The sequence below is a fragment of the Panthera tigris genome, chromosome D1, assembly GCF_018350195.1.
Source record: "Panthera tigris isolate Pti1 chromosome D1, P.tigris_Pti1_mat1.1, whole genome shotgun sequence".
Taxonomy (NCBI): domain Eukaryota; kingdom Metazoa; phylum Chordata; class Mammalia; order Carnivora; family Felidae; genus Panthera; species Panthera tigris.
In genome coordinates, this window is record NC_056669.1 from 30,741,004 (window position 1) to 30,762,086 (window position 21,083).

A 21,083-nucleotide genomic window follows, 5' to 3' on the forward strand; every position below is an offset into this window, starting at 1 on the left:
AGCCCGTGAAGAACTGTTTCACAGTTTGCTATAGACTTGAGGGTCTCATGGACATAAGCCCCTTTGGTTTCAAAGAGATGGTATGGGGGCTCATCTCTCCAGTGCAGGTCTTAAATGTTGAAGCGCCAGACGTGGGGTTTAAACACTTTGCTGCTCATGGCGAAGCTTAGGGTTTTGATTTCACTTCTGATTGTGGGTTACCACAGTGGGGATAGGGTTTATGGGGAGATTGTGTCTTAGCTTCTCCGGCTGTCTTTGATTTTTTTTCTCATTTGCTCAATTTGTAAGAGTTGCTCAGCTACTTTTGTTCTGTTTTTGTTGTTGTTGTTGTTTATGATTTTTTTTCTCAGAGGAAATTGTTCCAAATGTACATGTAGATTTTGTACGGCCATGGGAGGATATGAGGCCAAGATCTTTCTATGTTGTGACCTTGAACCAACCTCCATTCCTCACTTTTTAAAAAGGTTCACTCACATATTACTTTCATTTTTAAATTTTATTTTATTATTTTTTAATATGAAATTTATTGTCAAATTGGTTTCCATACAACACCCAGTGCTCATCCCAACAGAAGCCCTCCTCAATGCCCATCACCCATTTTCCCCTTCCACTAACCCTCCCATCAACCCTGTTTGTTCTCAGTTTTTAAGAGTCTCTTATGGTTTGACTCCTTCACTCTCTACTTTTTTTTTCCCCCTTCTACTCCCCCCATGGTCTTCTGTTAAGTTTTCTCAGGATCCACATAAGAGCGAAAACATATGGTATCTGTCTTTCTCTGTATGACTTATTTCACTTAGCATAATACTCTCCAGTGCCATCCACGTTGCTACGAAAAGCCATATTTCATTCTTTCTCATTGCCACGTAGTATTCCATTGGGTATATAAACCACAACTTCTTTATCCATTCATCAGTTGATGGACATTTAGGCTCTTTCCATAATTTGGCTATTGTTGAAAGTGCTGCTATAAACATTTCGGTGCAAATGCCCCTATGCATCAGCACTCCTGTATCCCTTGGGTAAATTCCTAGCAGTGCTATTGCTGGGTCATAGGGTAGATCTAGTTTTAATTTGTTGAGAAACCTCCACATTGTTTTCCAGAGTGGCTGCACCAGTTTGCATTCCCACCAACAGTGCAAGAGGGTTCCCGTTTCTCCACATCCTCGCCAGCATCAATAGTCTCCTGAGTTGTTCATTTTAGCCACTCTGACTGGCGTGAGGTGGTATCTGAGTGTGGTTTTGATTTGTATTTCCCTGATGAGGAGTGACGTTGAACATCTTTTCATGTGTCTGTTGGCCATCTGGATGTCTTCTTTAGAGAAGTGTCTATTCATGTTTTCTGCCCATTTCTTCACTGGATTATTTGTTTATCAGCTATGGAGTTTGGTGAGGTCTTTATAGATTTTGGATACTAGCCCTTTGTCTGATATGTCATTTGCAAATATCTCTTCCCATTCCGTTGGTTGCCTTTTAGTTTTGTTGATTGTTTCCTTTGCAGTGCAGAAGCTTTTTATCTTCATGAGGTCCCCATAGTTCATTTTTGCTTTTAATTCCCTTGCCTTTGGAGATGTGTCAAGTAAGAAATTGCTGCGGCTGAGGTCAGAGAGGTTTTTTCCTGCTTTTTCCTCTAGGATTTTGATGGTTTCCTGTTTCACATTCAGGTCCTTTATCCATTTGAGTTTATTTTTGTGAATGGTGTGAGAAACTGGTCTAGTTTCATTCTTCTGCATGTTGCTGTCCAGCTCTCCCAGCACCATTTGTTAAAGAGACTGTCTTTTTTCCATTGGATATTCTTTCCTGCTTTGTCAAAGATTAGTTGGCCATACTTTCGTGGGTCGAATTCTGGGGTTTCTATTCTATTCCATTGGTCTCTGTGTCTGTTTTTGTGCCAATACCATGCTGTCTTCATGATTACAGCTTTGTACTAGAGGCTAAAGTCTGGCATTGTGATGCCTCCCACTTTGGTCTTCTTCAATATTACTTTGGCTATTCGGGGTCTTTTGTGGTTCCACACAAAGTTTAGGATTGCTTGTTTTAGCTTCGAAGAGAATGCTGGTCCAATTTTGATTGGGATTGCATTGAATGTGTAGATAGCTTTCGGTAGTATTGACATTTTAACAATATTTATTCTTCCAATCCATGAGCACGGAATGTTTTTCCATTTCTTTATGTCTTCTTCAATTTCCTTCATAAGCTTTCTATAGTTTTCAACATATAGATCTTTTACATCTTTGGTTAGGTTTATTCCTAGGAATTTTATGATTTTTGGTGCAATTGTGAATGGGATCAGTTTCTTTAGTTGTCTTTCTGTTGCTTCATTGTTAGTGTATAAGAATGCAACTGATTTCTGTACATTGATTTTGTATCCTGCGACTTTGCTGAATTCATGTATCAGTTCTAGCAGACTTTTGGTGGAGTCTCTCAGGTTTTCCATGTATAATATCATGTCATCTACAAAAAGTGAAAATTTGACTTCATCTTTGCCAATTTTGATGCCTTTTTTTTCCTTTTGTTGTCTAATTGCTGATGCTAGCACTTCCAACAGCGGTGAGAGTGGACATCCCTGTCATGTTCCTGATCTCAGGGGGGAAAGCTCTCAGTTTTTCCCCCTTGAGGATGATATTAGCTATGGGATTTTCATAAATGGCTTTTATGATGTTTAAGTATGTTCCTTCTATCCTGAGTTTCTCGAGGGTCTTTATTAAGAAAGGATGCTGAATTTTGTCAAATGCTTTTTCTGCTTCAATTGACAGGATCATATGGTTCTTTTCTTTTATTAATGTGATGTGTCACGTTGATAGATTTGCGAATATTGAACCAGACCTGCAGCCCAGGAATGAATCCCACTTGATCCTGGTGAATAATTCTTTTTATATGCTGTTGAATTCGATTTGCTAGTATCTTTTTTTTTTTAATTTTTTAACGTAATTTTTTTTTTGAGACAGAGAGAGACAGAGCATGAACGGGGGAGGGTCAGAGAGAGGGAGACACAGAATCCGAAGCAGGCTCCAGGCTCTGAGCCATCAGCCCAGAGCCCGACGTGGGGCTCGAACTCACGGACCGCGAGATCGTGACCTGAGTTGAAGTCGGACGCTTAACCGACTGAGTCAACCAGGCACCCCTCGATTTGCTAGTATCTTATTGAGAATTTTTGCATCCATATTCATCAGGGATATTGGCCCGTAGTTCTCTTTTTTTGATGGTTCTCTGTCTGCTTTAGGAATCAAAGTAATGCTGGCTTCAGAGAATCAGTCTGGAAGTTTTCCTTACCTTTCTATTTTTTGGAACAGCTTGAGAAAGATAGGTATTATCTCTGCTTTAAATGTCTGGTAGAATTCCCCAGGGAAACCATCTGGTTCTGGACTCTTATTTGTTGGGAGTTTTTTGATGACTGATTCAGTTTCTTCGCTGGTTATGGGTCTGTTCAAGTTTTCTGTTTCTTTCTGTGTGAGATTTGGAAGTTGTGGGTGCTTGGGAATTTGTCCATTTCTTCCAGGTTGTCCAGTTTGTTGGCATATAGTTTTTCATAGTATTCCCTGATAATTGCTTGTCTTTCTGAGGGATTTGTTGTAATAATTCCATTTCATTCATGATTTTATCTATTTGGGTCCTCTCCCTTTTTGTTTTTGAGAAGCCTAGCTACAGGTTTATCAATTTTGTCTATTTTTTTCAAAAAAACAACTCTTGTTTTCATTGATCTGCTCTATGGTTTTTTAAGATTCTATATTATTTATTTCTGCTCTGATCTTTATTATTTCTCTTCTTCTGCTGGGTTTGGGGTGTGTTTGCTGTTCTGCTTCTCCTTCCTTTAGGTGTGCTTTTGTATTTGGGATTTTTTTTGTTTCTTGAGATAGGCCTGGATTGCAATGTTATTTTCCTCTCAGGACTGCCTTCGCTGCATCCCAAAGCGTTTGGATTGTTGTATTTTCATTTTCATTTGTTTCCATATATTTTTTAGTTTCTTCTCTAATTGCCTGTTTGACCCATTCATTCTTTAGTAGGGTGATCCTTAACCTCCATGCTTTTGGAGGTTTTCCAGACTTTTTCCTGTGGTTGATTTCAAGCTTCATAGCATTGTGGTCTGAAAGTATGCATGGTATGATTTCAATTCTTGTATACGTATGAAGGGCTGTTTTGTGACCCAGCATGTGATCTATCTTGGAGAATGTTCCATGTGCACTCGAGAAGAAACTATATTCTGTTGTGCTGGGATGCAGAGTTCTAAATATATCTGTCAAGTCCATCTGATCCAATGTATCATTCTGGGCCCTTGTTTTGTTATTGACCCTGTGTCTAGATGATCTACCCATTCTTGTAAGTGGAGTATTAAAGCCTGCAATTACCACATTATTATCAATAAGGTTGCTTGTTTGTGATTAATTGTTTTATATATTTTGGGGCTTCTGTATTTGGGGCATAGACATTTATAATTGTTAGCTCTTCCTGATGGATACACCCTGTAATTATTATATAATGCCCTTCTTCATCTCTTGTTACAGACTGTAATTTAAAGTCTAGTTTGTCTGATATAAGTAAGGCTACTCCAGCTTTCTTTTGACTTCCAGTAGCATGATAGATAGTTCTCCATCCTCTCACTTTTAATCTGATGGTGTCCTCAGGTCTAAAATGAGTATCTTATAGACAGCAAATAGATGGGTCTTGTGTTTTTTTTTTTTTTTTTTTTTTTTTTTTTTTTTATTCCATTCTGGTACCCTATGTGTTTTGGTTCGAGCATTTAGTCCATTTATATTCAGTATTATTATGGAAAGATATGGGTTTAGACTCATTGTGATATCTGTAGGTTCATGCTTGTAGTGATGTCTCTGGTACTTTGTGGTCCTTGCAACATTTCACTCACAGAATCCCCCTTAGGATCTCTTGTAGGGCTGGTTTAGTGGTAATGAATTCCTTAAGTTTTGTTTGCTTGGGAAGACCTTTATCTCTCCTTCTATTCTAATTGACAGACTTGCTGGATAAAGGATTCTCGGCTGCATATTTTTTTCTGTTCATCTCATTGATGATTTCCTGCCATACCTTTCTGGCCTGCCAAGTTTCAATAGGTAGGTCTGCCACTAGTCTTATGGGTCTCCCTTTATATGTTGGAGCATGTTTATCCCTAGCTACTTTCAGAGTTCTCTCTTTATCCTTGTATTTTGCCAGTTTCACTATGATATGTCCTGCAGAAGATCGATTCAAGTTACATCTGAAGGGAGTTCTCTGTGCCTCTTGGACTTCAATGCTTTTTTCTTTCTCCAGATCAGGGAAGTTCTCAAGTATGATTTGTTCAAGTGCACCTTCAGCCCCTTTCTCTCTCTCTTTCTCTTCTGGAATTCCTATGATACGGATATTGTTCTGTTTAATTGCATCACTTAGTTCTCTAATTTTCCCCTCATACTCCTGGATTTTTTTTATCTCTCTTTTTCTCAGCTTCCTCTTTTTCCGTAATTTTATCTTCTAATCACCTATTCTGTCCTCTGCCTCTTCAATCCAGGCTGTAGTCACCTCCATTTTATTTTGCACCTCATTTACAGCATTTTTAGCTCCTCATGACTATTTCTTAGTTCCTTGATGTCTGTAGATTCTCTGCTGTCCTCTATGCTTTTTTCAGGCCAAGTGATTAATTTTATGACTATTATTCTAAATTCTCATTCCATATATTGCTTAAATTGGTTTTGATCAATTTGTTAGCTGTCGCTACTTCCTGGAGTTTCTTTTGAGGAGAGTTCTTCTGTTTCGTCATTTTGGGTAGTCTCTGGGGTGGCACGGAACTATAGGGCACTTCTGTGCTGTCTGGAGCAACTTGTGTTGGTGGGTAGGGCGGCAGTCAGACCCGATGTCTGTCCCCAGCCCACAGCTGGGGCCACAGTCAGACTGGTGTGTACCTTATCTTCCTGTCCCCCAAGGGCAGGACTCAGTGTGGTATGGTATGGTCTCTGTCTGGGCTACTTGCACACTGCCAGGCTTGTGGTGCTGCTTTGATGGGATCTGGCATATTAGCTGGGTGGATCCATAAGATGCACAGGGGTGGGAGGGGCAGGCTTAGCTCACTTTCCCCTGATGGTCCCCTCTGGAAGGGGCCCTGTAGCACCAGGAGGGAGGTAGGCCTGTCAGAGGGTTGGAGCCACAGAAGCACAGCGTTGGGCATTTGCAAGTTGGTGCAAGCAAGTTCTGTGACTGGAACTGGTTCCCTTTGGAATTTCAGCTGGGGGATTGTAGAGGGAAATGGCGCTTGCCAGTGCCTTTGTTCCCCCGCTGATCTCTGTCTTTCTGGGACTCAACAACCCTCCCTCCTGGCGTCCATTTGCCCTCCCTGCTTTCTGAGAGCAGAGCTGTTGACTTTTAAAATTCCAGATGTTAAGTCCTGCTGGCTGTTCAGAACTCATGGAGTCCGGGCCCTCCACTTTTGCAAGCCAGACTTTGGGGGCTCTGCCTTGCCTGGCAGGCTGCCCCTCCTCTGCCCCGGCTCCCTCCTGACAGTCTCTGTAGCACACACTGCCTCTCCGCCCTTCCTACCCTCTTCCGTGGGCCTCTTGTCTATGCTTGGCTCTGGAGAGTCTGTTCTGCTAGTCTTCTGGCAGCTTTTTGGGTTATTTAGACTACGTGGGTCAAATCTAAGGATCAGCAGGATAGCATTGGACATAACTGGACAGCAACATGCAGAAGCATGAAACTAGACCACTTTCTTACACCATTCACAAAATTAAACTCAAAATGGATAAAGGCCCTGAAAGTGAGACAGGAAACCATCAAAACCATAGAGGAGAAAGCAGGAAAAATCCTCTCTGACCTCAGCTGCAGCAATTTCTTACTTGACACATCTCCAAAGGCAAGGGAATTAAAAGCAAAAATGAACTATGGGGACCTCATGAAGACAAAAAGCTTCTGCACTGCAAAGGAAACAATCAACAAAACTAAAAGGCAACCAACGGAATGGGAAGAGATATTTGCAAATGACATATCAGACAAAGGGCTAGTATCCAAAATCTATAAAGAACTCACCAAACTCCGTAGCTGATAAACAAATAATCCAGTGAAGAAATGGGCAGAAAACATGAATAGACACTTCTCTAAAGAAGACATCCAGATGGCCAACAGACACATGAAAAGATGTTCAACGTCACTCCTCATCAGGGAAATACAAATCAAAACCACACTCAGATACCACCTCACGCCAGTCAGAGTGGCTAAAATGAACAACTCAGGAGACTATTGATGCTGGCGAGGATGTGGAGAAACGGGAACCCTCTTGCACTGTTGGTGGGAATGCAAACTGGTGCAGCCACTCTGGAAAACAATGTGGAGGTTTCTCAACAAATTAAAACTAGATCTACCCTATGACCCAGGAATAGCACTGCTAGGAATTTACCCAAGGGATACAGGAGTGCTGATGCATAGGGGCATTTGCACCGAAATGTTTATAGCAGCACTTTCAACAATAGCCAAATTATGGAAAGAGCCTAAATGTCCATCAACTGATGAATGGATAAAGAAGTTGTGGTTTATATACCCAATGGAATACTACGTGGCAATGAGAAAGAATGAAATATGGCTTTTCGTAGCAACGTGGATGGCACTGGAGAGTATTATGCTAAGTGAAATAAGTCATACAGAGAAAGACAGATACCATATGTTTTCGCTCTTATGTGGATCCTGAGAAAACTTAACAGAAGACCATGGGGGGAGTAGAAGGGGAAAAAAAAGGTACAGAGAGGGAAGGAATCAAACCATAGGAGACTCTTAAAAACTGAGAACAAACAGGGTTGATGGGAGGGTTAGTGGAAGGGGAAAATGGGTGGTGGGCATTGAGGAGGGCTTCTGTTGGGATGAGCACTGGGTGTTGTATGGAAACCAATTTGACAATAAATTTCATGTTTAAAAAAAGGCAATAAATGGATGCTCAGCATTACCTGAATAATTTCATTATGTAAGCGTCTTGTGCAGTTATTACACTTGGGTGGAAGGATTGAACAAGTTAACTTGTCTTCTGCTTTTACCTAAGCACTTCCACCATGCACATTCATTATCTGCTTACAATCTTGGAAACTGCCCACTTGAACCCTTTCAGGATATTCAGATACAATCATCTTTTATTTGAAGACAAATAGCAAAGATGTGGAGAAGTTTTCTATGGAGATTGAAAGGTGTTAGCTGAGAGTGTGGATGCTTAGAGTTTAGAGTTTATGGGTTATGTTTACCAGCAATGAACACTAGTATATCCGTGTGTGTATATGTGTGTGTGTGTGTGTGTATAGTGTCAGGTTTACATATATTTTATGTATATGTGTATGTATGTATATATACTATCTAGGATTAATATATATATATATATATATGCCCATGAAATGGATCCCTAATGCCTGGTGCTAAGTAAGTTTGGTTTTATGATCTTACCCATTTCACCTCATCAGCTCAGGGCAAAGGAAAGAGAAAGATTGGTTTGTTACCAAAATGTGAGGCTTGGCAAAGTAGGAATGTGTGAGGTTAAGGAAATAACAACTTCTGACAAGGAAGAAAGCATCTATTTGAGATAGCAGAACACAGTGTGAGGCCAGAAGGAGTGTGATAAACTGAAGAAAGAGACTAGGATGTCAGCAGGGAACCTTACTTCCTGTCTTTAGTTCTTTTTTTAAAAAAGAACTTTTTTTTAATGTTTATTTTTGAGAGAGGGAGACAGAGTGAAGTGGGGCAGTGGCAGAGAGAGAAGGAGAAGGAATCTGAAGCAGACTCCAGGCTCAGAACTCTGAGCCATCAGCAGAGAGCCCCAGTAGTGCTAGAACTCACAAACCAGGAGATCATGACCTGAAGTGGTGGTCCCTTAGACTGAGCCACTCACGTGTGTCCTCAGTTCTTGAATTTGGCTCAGAAAGAATTCACAGCCCAACTCTTCAGTAAGCAAGCATTTATTAGCAGCCATAGTGAAAGTGCACTGGAAAGGAAAGGAAGGTGGAGCAGTCTCTGAGAGGGGGAGGGGAAGGGGAGAGGGACAAAAAGAGGAAGAGGGACAAGGGAAAAGGGAGAGAGAGAAACCCATTGTGTAGGGTACTTCCACCTTTTTAGCTACAGTTTCTTCCTGGTTCTTTGGTCCCACCCTTTCCTCCCCCCCCCCCCCCCCAGATTTCAGCATTTAGTCTCTGAACATTTAGGATGTTTCCCATCAAACCTCCTGAAAATCCACGGGGTGGGGGCATGAAACCCCAATGTAATCGTTTTATAATGAAATTAGGGTCCTTTGAGGACTCAAAGTCCGCAGTCCTCCTGAGGGTATAGGGAGTGTGCATGTGCTTGTCTTTCAGGAATTTCCCCAGCTATTTGTGCTCTGGAGATGGGTGGTGGACCCCAGCTTTTTTCAACATTTGGCAAAACCCCTTCCCTGCTCATGTCTGTCTGCCTACCTTATCAAGAAGACTGGAAATTCTTCCCTGAGGAGGGATCTAGGTGATGCAAAAACAAACACAAACAAACAAACAAACAAAAAAAACCACAAAAAAAAAACCCACAAAAAACCTAGAATTTTAAAGACTGAGGAAGAGCAAGCAAGTTTGGGAGATATGGTGAAAAAAATTACTGTGGCCAGAAAGCAGAATTTTAGAATCTTACACCTTAGAAATGAAATATATTTTATTGCAAATGAGGATATACAATTTGATAGATGAAACAGTAGGGGTATGATACCTGGCATTAAAAGGGTCAGGTCTTGGATGGAGATGTCATCAAGGGTAAAGTCTGGGAAGGAAAAGAGAAGGCTGAATCTCCTGCTGAAATAAATTAAGTAGGCAAAAAGGAAGTCAGTAGTGAAAGAGAAAGAATAGTCTCTGCAAATTATGGGTAATAACAAGTAGGAAAGACGTTGTTGGGAAACAGCTGGAAGCAACAGGCTAGTTGTAAATTAAGAAAACTATGTAAAAGTTCAGATGAACATTAGTGGAGTGGATTTTAAAAGGAATTTTTTTCTTCTGATGTATTTGGGTGGCAGTACCGAGAGTAGAAAGGGGTTTTAAAAGCAAGGAGTAAAGACAGGGGGAAAACAAGTGCAATTATGCAATTAAGAAAGTAATATGAAAGGGAAAGAATCAGTTGCAAATCTCCTGGACATCAGTCGAAGTTCCGGTTGGTTACTGGTAGAGGCAGAGCAATGAAAGATCCACCAATATGGTGAAGAGTAGATTGCAGTAAAATACAGCCTTATTCAAAATGTAGACACCGCAGGCACTGCTGCCTCTGGAGAAGTTAACCCACTGGGGAATGCAGCTTGCAGGACATCTGTGGTGTTCTCTTTTCAGTTCCAGATAAATTTGCTATAAAAGGGAGAGTTTAACGACTCTTGTAGCCTGGATCTGGATTGTGGATAGATCCAGCTGTGAGAACTAAAAAAAAAATGTCTTAATGTTTATTTATATTTGAGAGAGAGAGAGAGAGAGCGCGCTCAGGGGAGGGGCAGAGAGAGGGAGACACAGAATCCGAAGCAGGCTCCAGGCTCTGAGCTGTTAGCATAGAGCCTGACGCGGGGCTGGAGCCCATGAACCACCAGATCATGACCTAAGCTGAAGCCCCAGGCTTAACCTCCTGAGCCACCCAGGAGGTCCTGAGCCGTGAGAATTTTAAATACAGCTATGTCTCCCATCCAAGAGGGAGCCTGGTTGCCCACCCCAAAAGCTGAAAGAAGGGCCATGGCAACCACACAGGTGTGTCTGCCTTGGTGAAATTAATTTAGACGCTCCGCTACCTCTACTTCTAACCCCCTACCCATTCTGCCTCCTCGGGGTCTTCTCCAGGCTCTGCTGCGGAGAAAAGGGCAGGGGCGGAGAGGGGAGCTCCACGTTAGCGTGCTTTAGAATTGGCGGCTCAAACACGGAATGCGGAGCCTCAGAGTTTCAGATTCTGTAGGGCTGAAATGGTACAGAACATCTGCATGTTGACCAGTTTCACCTAGGCCACGTGGGCCAGTGCTGCGGGCCGAGTTAAGTTACCAGCTTGAGGGTGGGTACGGTGAAGGAAAACGGTCCGCCTCCCCCAAGATGTAGATTGGCCTTGCTAGGCTTTCCTTACTGAGGTAAGAGGATATTCCTTATCCGTGTCCTCAGCACCCAGCAACAGGGCAACTGCGGTTTGTGAACACGTGCTGAAGCAGCATAGAGAGAGGAGTGGTGGTCGGCGTGCAGAGGAGGGCAGCTCCTCCCCCAGCCCAGACACTCGGGGACGGTAGGAGGCGGGTGGTGGTGGGGAATAAATCCCGCTGCTGCCGACAGTTCGCCAATCGCTGGGTTGCGCTGGCTCCCAGACCCCAGAGGTAGCTCAGCGTCGGGCTGCGGAAAGGGAGAGTCTGTGCGCCTGTGCGGATCTCACACTCAGTAGAGGCGGAGAGGCAGGTCTCGGGAGAGATCCCTGGAAGTTAGCCCCGCAAGTCTGCGGAGGTGGGGTGGATGGAAAGCTCCCTGCACTCCGCAGAGGGGGTGCCCAGAAACTGTTAGCTGTCACAACTGATGGAGTCCCAGGGACGTCTGGGTGCCTCAGCTGGTTAAGCTGAGACTCTTCGTTTAGGCTCAGGTCATGATCTCATGGTTTTGTGAGTTCGTGCCACGCATGGAGCTCCCAGCTGACACTGCGCAGCCTGCTTGGGATTCTCTCTCCCCCTCTTTCTCGGCCTCTCCCCTGCTCACGCTGTCTCTGTCACTCTCAAAAATAAATAAACTTAAAACAAACAAACAAAACTGTTGGAGTCCCTAAAGCCAGAGCCAGCCTTCGGGACTCGAGGACCAGAGGGGCGGAGAGGGCCAGCTGAACTCACAGCAGCTTCAGAGTTCCGCCCCGCGGTTCCTGGGCTTCCGACCCACAGGCGCAAGGCCCGTGAACGTGGAGGGGTCTGCTAGCCAGCGGGTCGGCCCAGGGGTCTGAGGTGGGGGCGGATCAGCGGAAGGGAGAGAGGATAAGCTACCCGGGAGGGAAAGGGGCTACAAGGGGAGTGGCGCGCTTGGAGGCTTGGGGGCAGTTCTGCCGCTGGGAGAGGGTTGTGTGGAAAGGTCTGTCAGGGGCTGGGTTGAGAACAGGTAGGCGGTGGGGAGACCTGCAGGGGCGGGGTCGTCCCCAGGGTTGGGGGAGGGCTCGTGTGCGGTGGGGGCGGGGCACCGGAAGGTGGGAGGTAGTTCAAGGTCCTGGCGGCCCGGGGGGCGGAGCGCGGTGCCGGTTAGTTTCCGCTGTGTCCCCCGCCTGGCGGCTGCTACCCACCCACCTCTGCGAAGTTGGCGTTGGAACCGCTCGGCACCGGGTAAAGTGGGTTCCGGCCCGGATGACCTCCGGAGCACTCACGCCCGCGACAGCCCCGGGACCTCTCCACACCTCCCGCGCTGTGGCTCTTTACCAGCACTGGGTCCGCCCGGCAGCCCTGGCCCCTCGGGTATTCTCATTTTCTTGAATTTTTCTCTAGGACCTTTATTCAGGTTCCCTCGAGGTTCTCCGTCCTTTCTGTCTTTCCCCCGGGAATCTCTGAGCGTCCCCTGATCTCATTCGGTCTCCCAGGACTCTTCACGCCCACAGTGGGGAGACGAGTGGTGTCCAGAGGGTCGTGCGGGCATTTCTTCCCCGGTCTGTCTTCTCTAATCCCTGAGCCCCATTCTACTTTCCATCCGATTTCCCTACAGAGAACAGTTGCGTTCTACCTTCTCGACTCTGCCTAACGGAATACTCATGAAGCCCCATGGTAAAGCTTATGAAGTTTATGGAGGCAACGAAGATGTTTTACTGATTCTGGCAACTGCTGCATTTGTTCAGAAACATTTGTTGAGCACTTGTAATTCAGGCGCTGCTCTGGGGAGTGAGGACACAGCCATGCCCCATGCAGAGTGCTTCCAGGCTTAGAAGCTTAGTTTGTTCCTTTGTATAGCAGTGAACTTACAAAAATAAGTAAGCAGTTGCTTACAAAAGTAATAAGTGTCACTGTTATTTCATAAGCTATAAGATATTCTAAGTCTCTCAAAGAGGAAGAGAACATTATCTCAGAATCAAAGCAGGCTTATACATTGGATACATTAGAATATAAAGACTGAATTGTCTTAAGGTTTTTTGTTTGTTTGTTTGTTTTTGTTTTTGTTTTTGTTTTGTTTTGTTTTTTTTTTTTTTTTAGAAAGAGAGAGAGAGAGAAATTAAGCAGGCTCCATGCCCATCCCAGAACTGTGAGATCATGACCTCAGTTGAAATCAAGAGTTGGACATTTAACTGACTGAGTCACCTAGGCTCAATCTTTTTAAAAAAGTTATTAAAAATGAATCAGCCAGTCTTGCAGGAACAAACCTAGAGTCTGACAAAATCAGATTTGCTGACATTCAAGGAGGGAGTGTGTTCCAGAAGAATGGTGGAATGCCAGTCTCAACAAAGGGGAAGAGAGAAGAGACTTTGCAAGGTTAGGCTCCAGGTGAAGGACTCTGAAGGGAGTCTGAGAAAAGCAGGGACAACTTCTGGATTTGTTATTGTGTCTGATGCAAGATTAGAGGAAGTGGGTTAGTCAAGGTTGGGTGCTGGCATGAGGTGAGGGTAGTTTAATATTTTTTTCATGTTTATTTATTTTTGAAAGAGAGAGAAAGAGAGACAGAGCATGAGCAGGGGAGGGGCAGAGAAAGAGGGAAGCACAGAATCTGAAGCAAGCTCCAGGCTCTGAGCTGTCAGCACAGAGCCTGACGTGGGGCTCAATCCCATGAACCATGAAATCATGACCTTGGCTGAAATCAGGTGCTTAATTGACCGAGCCGCCTAGGCACTGTGGTGAGGGGAGTTTAACAATTAGGCCTCCCTAGAAGTAGATGGGTAGAGCAGAGAAGCTCTGGGGGTGTGTTTGGTGAGAAAGCAATAATCATTCAAAGAGGTGACATTTTACAACTGCTACACTGTTTTGGGAGCAACACTGTTTCTTATTAACTTTTCAGGGGGCTTTAATCTGTGTCTGCCTTCCAGTCTGAAAATTGCAGGGCTGGTTTTTCTTTTTCAATTAAGCTGATTTCCATTCTTAAAATCTTAAACACGTTTTCAGTCTTTAAACATTTTTTACTATGGATTCACAAAAACTTCCGTATCAGATCTTGACCAATGTTTGAGAATGCAATGATGGGTTTTAGTTCCTGGCTACCACTGGTTACATTGTATTATCTATTCATTCTTGCACTATCACAACACTTAATAATTTTATCTTTCTGTTTTAGTTGTGTTTGTTCCCCCTTTTTCCAAATATAGTGGGTTTCTATCTGTTTTAGTATCTGATAAAACAGTATATTCTGTTCTAGTATTTGCTAGGCTAGGTTGCTTTCTCAGCCTTTTATTGCCTGCCTTAAGGAATTATTTACTTTGCTATTTCTAGGGGCGCCTGGGTGGCTCAGTCGGTTAAGCGGCCGACTTCGGCTCAGGTCACGATCTCGCGGTCCGTGAGTTCGAGCCCCGCGTCGGGCTCTGTGCTGACAGCTCAGAGCCTGGAGCCTGTTTCAGATTCTGTGTCTCCCTCTCTCTGCCCCTCTCCTGTTCATGCTCTGTCTCTCTTTGTCTCAAAAAAATAAATAAACGTTAAAAAAAAAATTACTTTGCTATTTCTAAAAAAATATTGTCTTCTTTTGGGATGCTGGAGTATCTATTTCCTTTCTTCTGTTAGCTTGAGAGGGATTTACTCTTTTACTGGATGCTCAAGAATTTATAACATTCATCCTTGATTTATCAACTAATACTCTCTTATACTTTTACCCACTCTATAATACGAAGACATTAGAATGCTTTATCCCTAGTTATTTCTCTCTTAATGTGTGTGTTATTGTTATGTATTTTAATTCTAAATAACTGAAGACTATTATTGCTGTTCTGGAATCTTCCTGCACGAAGAACACATTTTTGAATTTTCTGTAGTGTAAATTTGCTGGTGACAAAGTTCTCAGTTTTTTGTTTATCTGAAAATTTCTTCATTTTCTTTTCGTTTGTGAGGAGTATTTTTACTAGTATAAAATTCTAGGTTGGCAGATGTTTTAGCATTTTGAAGGTGATGCTGCTGCCTCTGGCTTTCATTATCCCTGTTGTAAAGTCAGTTGTCCATTTAACTGAAACTCTTTAGAGGGCCATGTATCCTTTTCTGTAGTTACTTTGAGGACTTGAAAAATTTCCTTTTTCTCCCCAAATTTTGTCTATTGTCTTTTGTCTATTTTCCAAATAGACATTATTTTTTAGAGGAGTTTTAGGTTCACAGCAAAATTGAGCAGAAAGTATAGAGAGTTTTACCTCAGGGGAGGGGAGAGGTAATTACCAATGGGAAGGTTGAGTTAATTACCAATGGCCATAATTTAATCAATTATACCTATATAATGAGGCCTCCATAAAATGCTAACTGAAGGGATTTGGCGAGCTTCCAAGTTGATGAACACATTCAAGTGCTGGGAGAGTGGTGTGCTCAGGGAAGCCATGGAAGCTCCCTGTACTTTCCCTATACTTGTCTTATGCATCTTTTCTATCTGGCTGTTCCTTAGTTTTATCCTTTATAATAAACTGGTAAAGCTAAGTGTTTCCCAGAGTTTTGTGAGCAGTTTTAACAAATTATCAAACATGAAGAGGGGGTCATGGGAACCCCTGAATTGTAGCTGGTTGATCGGAAAAAAAGATGACAACATGGAACTGGTATCTGAAATGGAGGAGTGAGGAAGCCATCATGTAGGAATGAGCCCTTAACCTGTGGGGCCTGTGCTAACTCTGGGCAATTAGTGTCAGAATTGAGTTAAATTGTAGGACACTCAGTTGGTATCTGCTGGAAATTGGAGAATTGCCTGGAGTGGAAAAACCTACATATCTGGTTTGTATGACTAAAGGGAGATAAGTTTTTCTTGAAGCTGGCAATTCTTTTCTTTCAGCACTTGAAAAATATTGTGCTACTTCCTGCTAGTCTCTATAGAGTAGGGTTGTACTCCATGTCTCATAATTGACTGTAATTCCCAGTGGGGTTCCTCTATAAATAATACATCATTTCTCTCTGGCTGCTCTCAAGATTTTTCCTTTTTTTTTTTTTTTGTTTGTTTGTTTGTTTTTTAGTGTTTCAATGAAAAAAGACTTTAATTTTTAGAGTACGTAGTTTTAGGTTTATAACAAAATTGAGAGGAAGGCATGGAGCCCCCACCCCTGCCAGAGCCTCCCTCACTATCAACATCCTCCATCAGAGTGGTATATATGGATCTACACTAACACACCATTAATCACCCCAAGTCCATAGTTTACATTACAGTTCACTCTTGGTGTTATATATTGCATGCATTTGGACAAATGTATAATGACACATATCCACCATTAATAGTATCACAGGAAATAGTTTCAATGTCCTAAAAATCCTCTGTGTTCCTTCCTTCTCCGCTAACTCCTGGCCACCAATGATTCTTTTACTATCTCCATGGTTTTGCCTTTTCCAGAATGTAACATAATTGGCATCATGCGCTATGTGGCCTTTTCAGATTGGCTTCTTTCATTTAGTAATATGCATTTAACTTTCCTCTATGTATTTTCATGGTTTAATAGTTTACTTTTCAAAAAAAATGTTTATTTTTGAGAGAGTGAGACAGAGCATGAGCAGGGAAGGGGCAGAGAGAGGGAGACACAGAATCTGAAGCAGGCTCCGGGCTCTGAGCTGTCAGTACAGAGCCCGACACGAGGCTCGAACTGATGAATCATGAGATCATGACCTGACACTCAATGGACTGAGCCACCCAGGTGCCCCGATAGTTTACTTTTTTTCTGTGCTAAATGATTTTCTGTTGTATGGATGCACCATGCTCACTTACCCATTTACCTACTGAAGGACATCTTGGTTGCTTCTAAGTTTGGGCAATTATAGCTGATATACACATCTGTGTGCAGGTTTTAGTATGACCATGTGTTCAACTCATTTGGGTAAATACTGAAGATCACATGGTAAGGTTATGTTTAGTTTTGTAGGAAATTGCCAAACTCTTCCAAAGTGGCTGTGTCATTTTGCATTCCTACTAGCAAAGAATGACATTCCTGTTGCCTCATAGCTTTGTTAGCATTTGCTATTGTCAGTATTCTAGGATTTGGGCATTCTAATATGTGTGTGGTGGTATCTCATTCTTGTTTTAATTTGCAATACCCTAATGACATATCATGTCGAGCATCTTTTCATATGGTCATTTGCCATTTGTATAGGCTTTTAAAATGTCTGTTCAGATCTTTTGCCCATTTTAAATTACACTGTTTTTCTCTTATTGTTGAGTTTTAAAAGTTTTTGTATATTTTGGATCATGGTCCTTTATGAGATATACCTTTTGTAAGGATTTCTCCCAGTTTGTGGCTTGTCTTTTCATTCTCTTGATAGTGTCTTTTGCAGGGCTTATCTTTTTAATTTTAATGAAGTTCAACTTAATTATGACATGCAATGTGCCTTTAGTGTTGTATCTAAAAAGTCATTGCCAAACCCTAGCTTATCTAGATTTTCTATGTTATCTTCTAGGAAGTTTGTAGTTTTATACTTTACATTTATAAATCTATGATCCATTTGAGTTCATTTTTGTGAAGGGTATAAAATGTCTACATCATCTTTTTTGTGCATGTTGCTCCAGCACCATTTTTTAAAAAGACTATTTTTTTTTTCTTTACTGGAGAGCTTTTGCTCCTTTGTCAAAAATAAGTGGACTGTATTTATGTGGGTCTATTTCTACTCTCACTATTCTGTTTCCTTGATCTATTTGTTTTTTCTTTCACCAGTGCCACAGTGTCTTGATTACTGTAGCTTCATGATGAGTTTTGAAGTTGGATAGTGTTATTCGTCAATTGTTCATTGCTGTTAAATAAGAAAAAGATTGACTTTTATATATTAACCTTGCTTTCTGCAACCCTGCTATTGATTGCTTGGTAGTTCCAGGAAGTTTTTTGTTTGTTTGTTTGTTGTTGTTTTTCTGTCAATTCTTTTGAATTTTCTAATAGACAAATTATATCATCAGTGAGCAAAGAAAATTTTATGTCTTTGTTCCCAATTTTTATACCTTTTATTTCATTTCTTGACATATTGCATTAACTAGGCTTTTTAGTACAATGTTGAAAAGAGTGGCAAGAAGGGACAACTTGCTTTGCCCCTAATCTTAGCAGGGAAGCTTCTGGCATGAGCTGCAAGTTTTTTATAGATGTTCTTTATTAAGTTGAGGCAGTTCTCTCTTCCTAGTTTATTGAGAGTTTTTGTCATGATTGGGTGCTAGATTTTCTCAAATGCTTTTTATGCATCTATTGATAAAATTATGAACTTATTTTTCCTCTTTAGCCTGTTGATGTGATGTATTATATTAATAATTATTCAGGTCTGACTGAATTGACAAAATTGACTGGATGAGTCCTATCCCATTAGGGAGGGCAATTTGTGTTACTCAGTGTGTCAGTTCAAATGTTAATCTCATCCAGAAACACTCTAAACTGCTGTTCGACCAAGTGCAAGAGCACCTGATTGCCCAGTCAAGTCGATGTATAGAATTAACCATTACATCAGTTGTCTCTCACTCTACCTTTTGCGGCAGCAGTTTTTCCTGTGACTTCACTTCTTTGATGGATAAGAAGAGTTGTTGCTTTTTAACAACTTTCAGCTTTTCAGCTTTATTCTTGTTGTGAAGATAGGAGTGACAACTTCCATGGTTTTTACTTCTTGGATCAGAGAGTGGAAGTCCTAATGATGCCTTCTGTTAATGAAAAACTTGCTCACTTTTTCTTGTTTTCCTCATTAGGAGGTTTGGCCCAAATTGCCTACTACTCTGCTGGTAGTAAATATTCTCAATTATTTTCCCCCTTTTGATTTTAGTCTTATTTTGAAGTAATATTTTATTAAAATTTAACATGTATATAGTATATAAGGGTTTAGCTCAATGAATTTTGATAAAGTGAACATACTCCTATAACCAACCCCCAAAACTCTGTAGTACACCAACATCTCAGAAGCTCTCCTGTCCCTTGTACAGTCATTACTTCCCTCCAAAAGATAACTACTACTCATGATTTTAACACGTAGATTACCTTGGCCTGTTTTTGAATTTTGCATATATGGATCATACAATATGTAGTCTGTTGTGTCTGATATTTTTTGTTCAAGATTTTCTTTATGATATTCATCCTTATTACCAGATATTTTAGCTTGTTCATTCTCATAACTATATGGAATTCTATTGGTAATCATACCAAAATATATTTGTCTTGTGGTAGACATTTAGGATATTTTTGGCTTTAGCCATTAGAAATAGTGGGGCTATGAACAATCTTGTACTTGCCTTTTGTTGAGAATATGTAAACATTTCTGTTGAGTATACATCTAGGAATGAAGATGATGGACAATGAGGTAGGTGTATGTTTAGTTTTAGTAAATAATGTCAACTAGCTTTCACAGATTCCAAAGACTTTACAAAGTCAGTGGCATTCTATAAATACACATTGTTTTGCTACCATCTGCACTATCAATACTCAAAACTTTTTCATCATTCCATACTATTCTGTTAAAAAACAACTCCCCATTCTTTTCTCCTTTCATTCTCTGATAACCACTGTTCTTTCTTTCTCTGTGAATTTGACATTTTTAGGTAACTCATATACATAGAATCATATATTTGTTATTTTATATCTAGCTTAGTTCACTTAGCATAATGTGCAGAATTCATTTATGTTGCAGCATGTATCAGATTTCATTTCTTTCTAAGGTTGAATAGTATTCCATTTTATGTATAAGCTATATTTTGTTTATCCATTCATCCATTAGGCACTTGGGTTGTTTCTGCCTTTGGGCTATTGTGAACAATGCTGCTATGAACATTGGTGTATAAATATCTATTTGTGTTCTTCACTTCAGTTCTTTTGTATATGTACCCAGAAGTGAAATTGCTGGTTCAAATTGTAATGCTTTTGTTTTTTACAGGAGCGGCACTGTTTTACATTCCTACCAGCAAAGCATAAGCATTCCATCCTAATGATGGTATCTAATTGTGATTTGGATTTGCATTTCCCTAATGGTTAGCAGTGCTAAGCATCTCTTCATATATTTACTGACCATTTATATATCTTTTTTGAAGAAATATCTATTCAACTACTTATCCTTTGCACATTTTTCAATTGGGTAGTTTCTTTTTTTTATTGTTGATTTGTAGGAATTCTTCATGTATTCTGAATATTAATACATCATTGGATATGTGATTGCAAATATTTTCTTTTATTCTGTGAATTATGCTTTGTTGAAAGTGTCCTTTGATGAACAAAAGTTTTAAAATTTCATGAAATTCACTTTGTCTATTTTTCCTTTTCTTGCTGTACCTTTGTTGTCCTATCCAAGAAATTATTGCTATATCCAATGTCATGAAGCTTTCCCCCAACATTTTTTTCTAAGAGTTTTATAGTTTTAGTTCCTAGAATGTGAGCTTTGTGAGAGCAGGAATTTTCTTGTCTGTTTTGATGATCTTTGGTGCTTATAATAGTACCCGGAACATAGTAAGTGCTCAAAAATTTATGAATGACTTCTATTTTTTTCAGTTTTTTTATATTAAGTTCATAAAATGAATTTACTTTGATTTGACATGGATTACACAGCATGGTATCTTGGAATTTGATTTTTATAATTGAGAAAATAATTTACTAAAAATGTCATTTTTAATGATGGTGTTGGTACAAGGGTTTGTATCTTTAGAGTTATTGCGGTTTTCTTCCACATTTTCTAATTTATTCAAATTTTCTACTTTTATTCAAATAGGTAATTTCTATTTCTCAACAAAGTTTTCCACCAACTAGAGAGTTCCACATTTATTTGTATACAATTTTGGCATTACATTCTATAAGCTTTTTAACATCCTTTACCATATTAGTTCTATTTCTTTTTAATTTCCAATTTCCCATGCAGTATTTTTCTGCTTTTTAAAGTTCTATTTATTTAATTATTTGTGTGTGTGTGTGTGTGTGTGAGAGAGAGAGAGAGAGAGAGAGAGAGAGAGAGTAAGTGAATGAGCAGGGAAGGAGCAGAGAGAAAGGGAGAGAGAGAATTCCAAGCATGTTCCCCACTGTCAGCCCCAATGTGGGATTCAGACCCATGAATAGTGATATCATGACCTGAG

At 40.9% G+C, this 21,083-nt stretch overlaps 1 protein-coding gene across 1 annotated transcript in view; it reads left to right on the forward strand.

Moving 5' to 3' along the window:
- Positions 1 to 12,287: 12,287 nt before the first annotated feature.
- LOC107179665 (beta-galactosidase-1-like protein 2) overlaps positions 12,288 to 21,083 on the forward strand; it is a gene marked incomplete at its 5' end in the record, with an annotated part of 57,931 nt that continues 49,135 nt past the window's right edge. The window contains one exon of the mRNA XM_042959595.1: positions 12,288 to 12,391. Within this exon, the coding sequence (XP_042815529.1) occupies positions 12,288 to 12,391 (104 nt within the window). The remainder of the gene's footprint in view (positions 12,392 to 21,083) is intronic.